The 13,995-nt window shown below is 35.9% G+C and overlaps 1 protein-coding gene across 1 annotated transcript; it reads right to left on the bottom strand.

Moving 5' to 3' along the window:
* Nucleotides 1-1,153: 1,153 nt before the first annotated feature.
* On the bottom strand, nt 1,154-13,448 carry rem1 (RAS (RAD and GEM)-like GTP-binding 1). Its single transcript, XM_051912222.1, has 5 exons — nt 13,105-13,448; nt 11,953-12,299; nt 7,439-7,521; nt 6,029-6,236; nt 1,154-2,372 (listed from the first exon to the last, which is right to left on the bottom strand). Exons 2-5 carry the CDS (start codon nt 12,278-12,280, stop codon nt 2,095-2,097), a joined length of 897 nt encoding a protein of 298 aa, XP_051768182.1. The 5' UTR covers nt 12,281-12,299; nt 13,105-13,448; the 3' UTR covers nt 1,154-2,094.
* Between the last annotated feature and the right edge of the window lie 547 nt (nt 13,449-13,995).

Below are 13,995 nucleotides of genomic sequence, written 5' to 3'. Positions count from 1 at the left end.
ATTGCACCTTTAACTAGCTCTTTAAAGGGATACTCTACCCAAAAAGAAAATTCTGTTTCAGTTACCATTGACTTCGATAGAAGAAAGAAATGAATACAGGTTTGGAAAGACATGAGGGTGAGTAAATGATGACAGAATTTTCATTCTTGGGTGAATTAGATTTTTAAGTATGTATCAAAATATAAAACAACAGTAACTGTAAAAGTAACAACAGTTGGAGGAACATCTTTATGGAAAGATGGACACAAATAAAATCTAGTCAAAGAGTAAACTTTTTTGCTTTTGCATTGGCAACCCTCAATTGACAGTGTAACTTTATCCATGAGGCTTAATGGGCATCTGGGAAATCTACCATCAACAAACTTGACCTAAATGTAAAATGGCATTCTCTGTCATTTTGGGGGCTGAATTTGGGGCTTGCGGAACACAGATTGCACATAATGACTTAATCATTATGACATAATTTTTTGTCTCAGTAAAAATAAAATATCAAAATGCAGGCATTGCAACTCCACGATGGAATTAAGCGTTATTTTGGAGATCAGATCAACATTTCTTAAAGTTGCATTGCTTTTCTCATGCATTAACATTGAGTAGGAATAATCAATGAGGCGTGATGGTTTTCAGTTGCATTGCTTTTATGTTTGGAATATATTTGACCTCATATCTGACCCATCCACCGAACACACTCTAAAAATTAGCATTTGAGAGAAGTAATCTGCTTAAGAGCTTTAAGTGGAGCACTAACTGTCATCATACAAAGAGGGACTGACCATGGCATTTCATTGTGGTCCTTTGTAAACATTGTTCCAGTGATTGGATTTCACTGATTGTTTCCATATTGTTGTAAAAAAGTCCTCTGAGCCCCTCGACTGTATGTGAGACCAATGATAATACGGGGGTGTTCAGGATAACATCCACTGCAATCTGGATATCTGAACCATTTTTGAGCAAATAACAGTAGCAGATCCAAGGTGAGGCTATATGAGCAGATACTTATGAACAGTAGTGCATCTTATGGATGAAACAATATACAAAAACCTATTTTTAGCCAATTTTTAAACTTTGAAGAGGATCAAGACTTATGACAACAAAATATGACAACTCATGTTATTCTGAAAGACAGACTGGGTGGTAACAGAAAAAAACAAACTCAAAACACAGATTGGGATTTATTAAAAAAAACATTTAAAGTTATTATGTCTGCATTCATGCAAAGCATAACTGTATTTACATATTTCATAGCCATTTATTATTATACAAATTCTGGAAAATAAATATTTACAAACCAACATCATCAAGTTGTACAAAAACATTTTCCCAGTGCCTAAAAAAAAACCATTTAGAGAGAAATAGCCTGTAAACCATTATTTTCGTTGTTATAATAAGTTCCGGCAAAAATATCTGACACCTTTATAATGTTTACTGACCAACTACCTCATTCAAATAAACTGCAAAAGGCTTATGGAGGATATTCACATGCCCTTTTTAAATGATGATTGACATGTCCAAAATGTTTTTGCTTTATTAGAATAAACTAAAATAAATAAAATAAAAAACATTGGTCTCAGCCATCTCTCCTTTAACTTTTCCAACGGGTTGTGCCCATCTCATAGCAAATGACTTTCAGTGTATACAAAATACTTTCTTTTTTAGAAAAAACAAGGTGAATTATCAATTTTATTAGAAAAAAAAAAACAAAAACATGAACAACAATGAATAATAAATATTGCTTGTTAATTATTTCTAATGTCTATTCAGTCTGATAAGGCAAACATTGATAAAATGTTCATAAAAAAAAACAAAGACCACTTAATTGGTGATATACAGTAATAAACCTTTGGTTTAATTCAAACGACTATCAAAAATTTGATCTATAGGACAGAACAATGAGCACAACCTCAATGTCTTCAGGGTAATCAGTAAAAAGCTTTTCAATACAATAATTCGATTGGAATGAATAAACAAACAAACAAAAACAAACATTTGAATTAATGTTCACCTTCAAAAGTGGATTTGTCAGAAAGTCAAATCCTCTTTTCGAACAGAAAACAAAGAAACCCAGAGTTCAAGGAATGAGAGCGATCTTTGGGTTCAAAGCACTGCGAGGTCATGGCAGGACTTGGAGCGCACTTTCATGGCCATCTTCTTGTTGTTCTTGGCCACCAGTCGATCCAGGAAGCGTCTGGCCTTCTTGGTGATGCTTTCTTTTCGTTTGTAGACAGAGCGGCGGCGCTCATTGATCTCTTTGCTGTCTCGCCGCAGTCGGATCTGCCTCACAATGCCCTCAAAGAGCTCATGAACATTGTGGTGGAGGGAGGCGGAGGTTTCTATGAACTTGCAGTCAAACACCACGGCACAAGCCCGACCCTCTGCCACAGAAGACCAGGGTTGTGTGAAACCATTGGCCGTACATCACATCACATCACATCATGGCAGCCCTTCAGGCTTATTTGTCTGCACCATGTCAAACATTTGTGCTTCAGGGGTTACACTAGCTGCATTTACATGGACCCTAATAATCAGTTTGTAATCAGACTAGTCGGAATAAAAAAATAAAAAAAGTCACATGTAACCACGTAATTCGGAATGAATTGGCTAAATCCGATTGAAATTTTATTCGTATTGTAAAGGCCCGTTCACACCAAGAATAACTATATTTGCGTCCACACTACCGAACAATAACGGTCTGTTTATTCTAAACTCACGCGCTGCGGTTTTAAAGTGTGTACAACATGTTTTTGCTGTTCTTGTTGCATTTACACTGCTTTCACCAGCAGATGTCCTCAGCATGCTATGTTTCGCGTGAATAGCTAGTGTAATCGATATAATCTAACAGTGAATTTAGCTAATAAAGTCAATATAGTGGAATAAAACGCCTAGTCTTTTTCACTGCAACTTCAAAGGAAGACAGACAATGTTGTCGAAAACTAGCGCTGAGGTAATTTTGTGTTACACTGTTTGCCTGGCATAATGATCTCATCGTTAATACTTCTCACCGTTTATTCCGAGGGTATGACCGATTGTTTCCATATATCCATTTTCTTTAAAGTATCCTTGAAAAGGTGGTTTGACTTGTCTTTGACTTTTTCTGAACCTCGGCGGTTAACTTCTTCGCAATGTTGTCCGCCATTTTAAACGCCCGAGTACTTAAATTAGAATGGATTTTGATTGGCTGTCAGTGTTCATCATTTAACAGCTGGAAAAAATCATTGATCATAGCGATGTCGTTTCTCTATATCGTTATAGCTATGGTGTGGACAGTGCTATTTTTTTATATTTAGAAACATTTTTAGAACTATATCTTTATCGTTATCTTTATAGTTATCGTTCTTGGTGTGAATGGGCCTTAAAGGGATAGTTCATCCAAAAATGAAAATTCGATGTTTATCTGCTTACCCCCAGGGCATCCAAGATGTAGGTGACTTTGTTTCTTCAGTAGAACACAAATGATGATTTTTAAGTCCGTTGCAGTCTGTCAGTCGTATAATGCATGTCAATGGGAACACCATCTATGAGAGTCAAAAAAAACCAGACAAATCCAAATTAAACCCTGCGGCTCGTGACGACACATTGATGTCCTAAGACACGAAATGATCAGTTTGTGCAAGAAACCGAACAGTATTTATATCATTTTTTACCTCTAATACACCACTTGAGCACGCGCACGGCATCCAGTGCGTGAGGTGTGTACACGCTCTGGCGCAGTTTAAAAGATTAGTCGACTTTCAAATAAAATTTTCCTGATAATTTACTCACCCCCATGTCATCCAAGATGTTCATGTCTTTCTTTCTTCGTTCAAAAAGAAATTAAGGTGTTTTGATGAAAACATTCCAGGATTATTCTCCTTATAGTGGACTTCAATGGTCTCCAAACGGTTGAAGGTCAAAATTACAGTTTCAGTGCAGCTTCAAAGGGCTTTAAACGATACCAGACGAGGAATAAGGGTCTTATCTAGCGAAACGATTGGTCATTTTCTAAAAAAATACAACTCTATAAAAAAGCTTATGCTGTATGTCCTATGCCTTCCTTACTGAGCTTACGGAACTTACGGAACGAACGTGGCGCCAGTTCCGTTTTTTCCGTAAGTAGAATAGGGAAGGCGTAGGACATACAGCATAAGCTTTTTGAAGAATACAGAAAGCGGAAGCACATGCAAGACGATGATTTGTGTTTGTATTTGTATTTTTTAAGAAAATGACCGATTGTTTCGCTAGATAAGACCCTTATTCCTCGTCTGGTATCGTTTAAAGCCCTTTGAAGCTGCACTGAAACTGTAATTTTGACCTTCAACCGTTTGGAGACCATTGAAGTCCACTATAAGGAGAATAATCCTAGAATGTTTTCATCAAAAACCTTAATTTCTTTTCGACCGAAGAAAGAAAGACATGAACATCTTGGATGTCATGGGGGTGAGTAAATTATCAGGAAAATTTTATTTGAAAGACTAATCCTTTAAACTACGCCAGAGCGCGTACACACCTCACGCACCGGATGCCGTGCGCTCCAGGCAGTTGGACATAGTGGTGTATTAGAGGTAAAAAATGATATAAATACTGTTCAGTTTCTCGCACAAACTGATCGTTTCGTGTCTTAGGACATCAATGTGTCGTCACAAGCCGCAGGGTTTAATTTGGATTTGTCTGTGCATGTTTTTTTGACTCTTATAAATTGTGTTCCCATTGACATGCATTATACGACTGACAGACTGCAACGGTTGGAGTTAAAAATCATCATTTGTGTTTTACTGAAGAAACAAAGTCACCTACATCTTGGATGCCCTGGGGGTAAGCAGATAAACATCAAATTTTCATTTTTGGGTGAACAATCCCTTTAAGGGATGGTTTAAGCCTTTTCTAATCTGTTCGATAGGGCATGTAAACACTTGGATTTATATCAGATTGAAAACTGACACTGGAAAGCTCTGCACATATGCAATGAAGTAGAAATGGCATAACGACATAAGATGCACAGAACGAGCTGTTGTTGTTGTTAGATATAGTGTCAAACGTCTGTCGTGTCATTCTAAAATTCTCATTCCACCTATCATCTGTGAAGTGCTGCATGTGAATGCCGTACCAGCAGTCTTTGCTTCGGACTCTCATCCAAAGATGCCTTTGTTTTGGCCAAGACCTGCGGGAAGGGGTGTTTTTACTGCTTAATAAATATAAGCAGAACGGCACAAATCTTCATGTGCTCGACATCTCCTAATCAGGACCCGAAATAGATAAATATTAAGTCTGCATTTTAAAACAAAGAAAAGAAGCGATAGCAGGATGATGGTTAGTGTGTGCCGACAGCGGGAAACTCTGTATATTCATGCAGTGTGCCAGTCAAAAGATTATTCCGATTTGAACCTTGTGACATGTAAACACACGCATTAACCCGATCACTTTATTTAGTGTTGATGTAAACACTGTGTTCGGATTCACCAATCTGAATAATTTCATTCCGATTGAAACAAAAAGTGTCCATGTAAATGTAGCTACTGTGACACACACTACGGTTCAAAAGTTTGAGGTTGGTAAGATTTTTGGTGTTTTTTAAGTCTCTTATGATCACCAAGGCTGCATATCTCAAAATACACTAAAACAGTATTATTGTGAAATATTACAATTTAAAATAACTGTCTTCTATTTGAATACATTTTAAAATGTGATTATTTCTGTGATGCAAAGCTGAATTTTCAGCATCATTACTCCAGTCTTCAGTGTCACATGATCCTTCAGAAATCATTCTAATATGATTATTTGGTGCTCTATAAACACATTAGCCATGCTGAAATGAATTGTGCTGCCTAAAATTTGTGTGGAAACCATACCTTTTTTTTTTTTGATGAATAAAAAGTTTAAATGAACAGCATTTATTTGAAATAGATGCTACTGTCACTTCTGATGGATTTACTGCATCCTTGCTGAATAAAAGTATTAATTTCTTCCAAAAAAACCCCCAAACTTTTGAACTGTAGTGCATAACATCCCACTATGATGTTTCTGTGTGAATGATACACATCAAAACTTTTCTCACCTTCCACTGCCACCTCTCGAGAGCGCACTAAGTCACTTTTGTTGCCCACAAGGATGATGGGAATATTTTCAGCCTGCCGGATGCGCCGCAGCTGGATTCGTAACTCCGATGCGCTCTCAAAGCTGCTGCGGTCAGTGATGGAGTAAACAATAACGTAAGCATTCCCCACCTGCATGCAGTAATCCTGAACCCACTTCTCATCTTCCTCCTAGGGGATCAAAAAAGTTAAACACTTTTTGTCATTATTTACTCACCCTCATATGAATCAAAACCTGTCATTTTCTATAATGGAACACAAAAGAATATTTTTTGTACTGAAGACATTTTAACTAGTAATTTTTTCCAATATGATGACAGTGAATTGAGGCTTTCAAGCTTATATAGTGTATAATTTAAATTATAATCAAAATTAAAATAAATGCTGTTCTTTTGAACTTTCAATTAAGAATCCTGAAAAATTTTCTCTACACAAAAAAAAAAAAAAAAAAAAAATAGCAAGCAGCACAACTGATTTTAATATTGTTTTCTTGAGCACCAAATCATCATATTAGAATGATTTCTGAAGGATCATGTGACACTGAAAACTGGAGTAATGATGCTGAAAATTCAGCTTTGATCACAGAAATAAATTATATTTTAAAATATATTAAAATAGAAAACCATTATTTTTTAATTGTAATAATATTTCACAACAAAACTGCTTTTTACTGTATTTTTAATCCAATAAATTCAGCCTTAAAGAGCATAAAATAAAAAAATAAATAAAAAAAATTGAAAAAAAAGTGCTCTATTTTGGAGAATTCTATTTACTGATATTTTTATGTTGCTTTTTGTTGTCATTTTGGAGCTTCACAAAAAGTCAAAAAGGTTTGGAATGACATGAGGGTAATTAAACAATGACAGCTTTCATTTCAGGGTGAACTATCCCTTTAAACACTTGCGCATATACTGAGGGATGAACAACAAACAATTTAAAGCTGTGCATTGTAACATTTACAGAATTTATCACTGTAAACAATTCTTGAGTCCAGCAAAGCCCAGTTGCCAGACAGACCTCACAGAGGAGAGTCATCGATAGCAGTGTAATTAGGCCCTAGAGCGATCACTGTACTTGTGTGGTCAGCAGCAGGGGCCAGCTGTATGATGCTTGCTCACTGCAGGGCATCGCTCAATGGAGTTTAGCCACTGGCAGCGAGTGGCCATGCTTTTTTCACAGCATTGCACAAAGGGCATTATGGCCCTGTAGGTGAGACTTGTGTCTACAAAGCAAAGACTCACGGCTGACAGACACATGCAACCGCCTGAAGATGAAATGCCTCCAGATTTTCCTTTATTTACATCTGGTAATTCATCAAGTAGGTTAATGAGGTCGATTGTGTTGAGACATATTGATGCATTATGTTTGCATACCTGTTTTTCTGTTTCCCACGTATCCATCACAACTAGGGTCGTCTCCTCCCCATCCACCGTAAGGGTTCTCTCATATGTATCCTCTACAGAAACATGCAAAACTGCATTTTCAGTCTATTTGGCACATAAAGTAACTTCCAAAATATCAATGACATCAATCTGACATCCAAAACAGCATTGGCAACTAAGAACAGATGCTACAACTAGGTCAAAGTCTCATTTGTTAAAGGGTTAGTTCACCCAAAAATGAAAATAATATCATTTATTACTCACCCTCATGTCGTCCCACACCCGTAAGACCTTCGTTCATCTTCCGAACACAAATTAAGATATTTTTGTTGAAATCCGATGGCTCAGTGAGGCCTGCATAGCCAGCAATGGCATTTCCTCTCTCAAGATCCATTAATGTACTAAAAACATATTTAAATCAGTTCATGTGAGTACAGTACATTTCAAAACACTGCTTCATGAAGCTTCGGAGCGTTATGAATCAGCATGTCGAATCAGTGGTTCGGAGCACCAAAGTCACGTGATTTCAGCAGTTTGGTGGTTTGACACGCGATCCGAATCATGATTCGAAGCGCTGATTCATAACGCTCCGAAGCTTCATAAAGCAGTGTTTTGAAATCGGCCATCACTATATAAGCCGTTATTTTGTTTTTTTGCTGCACCAAAAATATTCTCGTCGCTTTATAATATTATTATTGAACCACTGTACTCACATGAACTGATTTAAATATGTTTTTAGTACATTAATGGATCTTGAGAGAGGAAATGTCATTGCTGGCTATGCAGGCCTCACTGAGCCATCGGATTTCAACAAAAATATCTTAATTTGTGTTCGGAAGATGAACGAAGGTCTTACGGGTGTGGAACAGCATGAGGGTGAGTAATAAATGACATTATTTTCATTTTTGGGTGAACTAACCCTTTAACATTATTTAATGTATTAGCTAACATGAACTAACAATAAACAATACATTTCAAAGCACATATTAATCTGTTAATGTGAGTTAGAAAACATCTAATTGTTCATTATTCATGTTAGTTCAAAGTGTATTAACTAATGTTTACAAATACAACTTTTGATTTTAATAATGTATTATAAATGTTGAAATGAACATTAACTAAGATTAATTAATGCTGCAAAAGTATTGTTCATTCTTAGTTCAGGTTAACTTTATTGTAAAGTGTTACAAACATTTTTACCATGGTTTTATTTTACTCAAAAATATTTTAAAACCCACACATACAACTACTTGAATACATATCTTCTATGATGGGCATGTTTTTAATTTCTACATTTAATTTACATTTAAAAGTCAAAAATGGGTGATACAACAATCCTGATTTAATAATAAAGAAATAAGCTTATTAAAAGGGTGACATTTTTTAAAAAGAAACCAGTTTGGCATAATCTACTATTTGCTTAAAAGTGCTTCAATGCATATTAATATTTGAAAAACTTTTGGCCACAAATCAAAGTCAGTAAGTCACATATCAGATAATTTGACCTTGTAATGACAAGGTATGACCAGTTCAGGTTGTAAAATGTGGTGCAACTTCCCAAAAACTTTAATATTTCATTTCATTTTGTAAAAACTTTATCTTGAGAAAAAAATAAAAAATAAAAAATTGTACACAAAGTAAAAGGAAAATGTTATTTATTTAAAAATATTTTCCTTTCCTTTATCATGGACACTAATTTAAAATAATAATAATAATTTGCTGCCATTAATGTGTTTGTGTGCAATACATTTGAACAGTGCTTTGTTATAATCACAAGCGTGAAAGATGTATGTAGAGTGGAATAGTGGAAAAATCACTGAGCCGTGTCTGATAAACTGATCGCATAGCTAGTTTGACAAGAAGATAAAACACACTTTGCTCCACTCTAGGTTGATACTGACCTTGTCTCATTTTTCCACTTTAAATCTAGTCTGCCACTTTTAGAGACCTCTACAAGATATATAGCAATTAGCCAGGCTTGAAACATTTGAATTCACAGTAAACAATAACATTGTCCTTAATCAACTTCAGTGTCTTAAAACTTCATGTCAGTTCACATCTAAATGTTAAGGCCAGATCTAAAATATAACCCAGACATGCCCTACAGAAAACGGTGTCCTCAACCACCGAGGGCCAATGCATATTTCATTTTTACAGATATGATAACACTGTGCTAACTAAGGTGAACAATGCATTCAAAACAAACATGTCACTCAACAAAAGCCAGTTAAGATAGAAAACTGACAGTAAGATCTTATATCTCAAATTAATTTTTAAAGTGTAATGCCTTCTTATTAACAATAATAGATTAATAGTACATAATATATTCAAATGTACTTCTTTTTTTTCTTTTTTTTAAAGAAATGAATACTTTATTAAGAAATTATACTATTCAGCAAGGACACATTCAATTGATCACAAGTGACATGTTACATATAAATGCTGTTCTTTTGAACTTTCTATTCATTAATGAATCCTAAAAACAAATTTAAAATAATAATTAAATGTTTCTTAAGCACTAAATCAGCACATTAGAATGATTTCTGGAGGATCATGTGACATTGAAGACTAGAGTAATAGCATTGGTAGCACTTTATTTTACAGTCCTGTTCCCTATGTACATACTATGTACTTATTATTTTAATAACTGGGTAATAACTAGGTACTAACCCTGAATGTACCCCTAAACCTAACCTTAGCCCATGAAGTTACCTTATATTACCCAGTACTTTCTTAGGCAAGTACACATACTGTAGGTGCACAAATTGTAAAATAAAGTACAACCATGACATTTTAGAAAATGTTATAATATACACTCAAATGAATTCATTATCCTCAATTTAATTAAATAAAGTTTCAACACACAATTGAATTTTGTTCATTCAAAATAAATCAGTTTAGTTGGATCAACACAATTTAGTTGGTTTAGGTCAGATTCATTTACTCTAAAATGTTTACCTTAACTTTATTACAATAGTAAAACTTAATTGTTTTACGTTGGTCCAATTTAATTTTTTCTTAATTTTCTTATGTTCAAACATGCGGTTTCCTTCATCATTATACACAATAATGAACAAATAAGAACAGACTGATGTCAGTACTGACATTAGCTTAGGTTTGAGTGCCAATAGCTTAATCACAGGTGACACTCATTACAGAAACGCCTCTAAATATCCAACATAACTGAACATTAAACTACCAACATCTTTCCGTTTACTGAAAAACACATAAAGTAACACTTAATTGCTAAATTTACTCTCCTAATGCAGCCCCTTGCAAAGCATTCTGGGAACTACAGATCCACTGTCAACAAAAACGATTCATGTAGTTTTAACACAAATGAATTAACTTCAGTTTTAAATATATTAGGTAGATTAAGCACAATTAAATTAAGTTGTGACTAAATGTAAAAAAAAATCGTGTTACTTTAGCTCATTTTAATCAATTAAACTGAACAAGAGGCAAAAAATCATTTTTTGAGTGAATACAAAACAGCTTAAATTGTAATAATATTTACCAATAATATTGTGTTTACCACATTTTGATCAAATAAATGCACCCTTGGTGAGCATAAGTAAAAAACAGTAAAATCATTCATTTTCTTGTATTTACATATAGGTTCAGTTATAAATATATGTATTTATAGGGTCATGCAGAAGAGTAGCCTACTAATCTGTCTCCAGTGATACAAGAATCAATATACACACATCTGCCTGTCAATGAGATGATTATTTACAGGATGATGTTCTGTTCAGGTCAAAGCCAAAACAGCCACGAGACATGGGGTCATATGCCATTAGACAAAACAACAACAACATGTAGGTCAACAAATCGCCTCTCGCAGACGCACATCTAATGCTTTCATAAAGGCATTTTGCATAGATCAATGAATTAGAGAGACATAAATGTGTGTGCTGAATATTAAAGTCATTTAAACTGGCCTATACATAAGTCTCTGATGGACTGGTTTTGTGTCAGTCGAAATGGATTGTCTCAGACCAAGAGATGGACAGGACTGAAAAAATGAGACAGATGACACAACGGTGCTGACTTTAAATCAGTCATGCGTTGTCCCGTTATAAGCAATGCATATATTCCAGCAAATTAAACTGAGATTTTAACGTAAGGTTTAATGTTTACACCACTGCAAAGTTTGTGTTCGGAGGCATAAAACAGGCAGCAAAGCTCTAGACAACAGCTGCTACACAAATCAATGTACTGTATGTACTGTTTGCTCTGACTGATGTATTAATCAATGTCGCCATACAATTAATGTTTCAGGATCAATGATGACGCGTGACAATCTGAGAGTTCAATCAATCAGACAGACCTAACAGTTTAGTCAAGGTTATTTTAGGCACTGAAATGCATTTACAGTAGTGCGTCAATGCTATATTTATGGTTAAACAACAACATTCAGTTTATGAATCGAAGGAATTGAACTCAACCTAATCAACTAAAATGTAGTCATGAACAAAAACCATAATATATTTTGGATTGTATACCTCCAATGTGTTTGTGGGCATCCTTCTCTTGTATTCCAGCAAAAATGTTGGCAAGGCTTGACTTCCCCACGCCGTGATCCCCCAACAAAACCACACGATAAAGACACTCGGATCCAGAGCTGTCCGACTCGGAGTCTGAAGACCAGTTGGCCCGTGAGTGGATGCTCTTGTCTCCAGGGTGGTAAGAGGCTGACTGGGCGAGAGGAGGGTGATACGGGTCAGCCGAGGGGTCTCTATTTCCCCGGCCTGCTTGACGAGAGGAGGGGATGGGAGTGCTCGCTCTTCTCCTCAGTGGTTCCTTTCCCTCTTTCTGTGTGTTGAGTGTCATCTTATAAACATAGGTATGCCTGAACAAAAAAAAGGTGATATTATTATGATAGTAAAACGAACAGTCTGAGCATATTTTGTTACAGTTACCCTGTAGTAATACTACTGAATAGTATATATATATATATATAAAAAAAAAAATTTTTTTAAACGAATGCATGCATGATGTTTAAAACATGTGACAACTTGCCCCATCCTGAGAACAAATTTCATATAAATATATATTATCACTTATAAATTTAAGTTTAGTTTAATTATTCTAATTAAGTGAACTCAGTGTGTGAAACCAACATACAAAACCACTGACAGTGAAAACAATTGTCTAATTTGACTTTTGACACTAAACATTAGTCTATTATAGTTACTGAAATCCCTGTGACAACTAGCCCCGGTGTCCTCTGTATATTCAGTCTGTATATTTCATGCATTGTTAAACACAACAACTCAACAAATCAGACATATTGCAACAAGGACATCTTTAAAAAAAAGTGAAGTGTACTCACAACCATGTCCGTAAATTAATGTTTAAAAGCACACAGGTTCACAACTTCACATCAATCCACAGAATGAAGTTCAAAGTGAATCAATCAGTTCGCTCGCAGTGGAGTTTGAGGTACCGGTTGCAGCGAAACGCTACACCGCTGCAGTCATGGCAACAGCCCGCCGAGTTCCACAACGCTTTTAAAAATTTAAGAGCGGAATGAAGCATTTCTCTCATTCTCTCGCGCTGTCTGTCACAGACTCATTACCCGCAGCGCGCGGAACGGAACGCTCGCGCGCTCGGAAAAACATCGGTGAGTTCAACATCTATGACCTTTTACTCACCTCTATCTCACCACACGCAAGTTTTAGGAGTCCAAAGCGCGACTTCTCAGTTCATCCTTCCACTTTGTAGAGCTTGAGCGTCAGCCCTCAGCGCTGGGTCGGTGTGAAGTTGCATGTATCGTGTCTTTGTGATTAAACACAGGTGGGCTCCTGTTGCCAACTCAGCTCGAGCTCAGAGCGCGCGGAGCGGAGAAACGTGCTTTCTGTTTATATTACTCACATGATCCATAAACATAGCTCAACAAATGGGCCCTCGACTGTAAGTCTCGTGGGTCCTCGCTGAGCGTCTTTCAACATCATCCAGGGCCACGAAATGTTATAATGTGCCTTTTTAGCACCGTCCCACTCCATCTCCATGACGTCGATGTTCTGTCATTTCCTGCTTACAGCTGAGCTGAGATATCATAAGTTATCAGAAGGTTCTCATTAGTCCAACTGCTTTGATGTAAAACGCATCTTGATTTAATGATGTCATCACTGGAAAGTCATGCAATGTGAAACCACACACATTGCATTTATTTTTCTTTGAGAGACAAACATCCACAGCTGTTTCTTTTCTTGGTGCTTATGCAATTGGATAATGAATGTTGCAATTTTATTGCATCTATTTAGTATTTTTGTTTCTAAAATAAGTTTTATTTATTGGAAAAAGCATTCCAGCACTGGATACACATGGAAAAAAGAAGAAGAAAAAAAAATCTCTTATTCTCTGAACAGTGAAATAGAAGGTTTATCCCCTGCTCAGATCACACAGTTGTTTTTTTACCAGGAATTTTTAATTCTCTGAGGCTCAGCTGAAACTTTTCCAACTGAAACAACAAAAGTAATCAAACTAGTCGCCCGTACACTGGGGTGCTGAAATCCATAACTGTTTACAGAGCAAGCCTTGTT

This window comes from Ctenopharyngodon idella, chromosome 11 (genome assembly GCF_019924925.1).
Source record: "Ctenopharyngodon idella isolate HZGC_01 chromosome 11, HZGC01, whole genome shotgun sequence".
In the NCBI taxonomy this organism is placed as follows: Eukaryota; Metazoa; Chordata; class Actinopteri; order Cypriniformes; family Xenocyprididae; genus Ctenopharyngodon; species Ctenopharyngodon idella.
Note: the sequence above shows the minus strand (reverse complement) of the source record. Positions and strands in the feature narration are given on the sequence as shown.

Bases quoted from the DNA above. Each gene is read 5' to 3' on its own strand.
- rem1 (XM_051912222.1), bottom strand. From the start codon at position 12,280: ATGACACTCAACACACAGAAAGAGGGAAAGGAACCACTGAGGAGAAGA. The intron at 7,522-11,952 runs GTATACAATCCA...ATGTTTCTGTAG, and splicing joins TGCCCACAAACACATTGGAG to AGGATACATATGAGAGAACC. The intron at 2,373-6,028 runs GTGAGAAAAGTT...CTTCTGTGGCAG, and splicing joins TCGAGAGGTGGCAGTGGAAG to AGGGTCGGGCTTGTGCCGTG.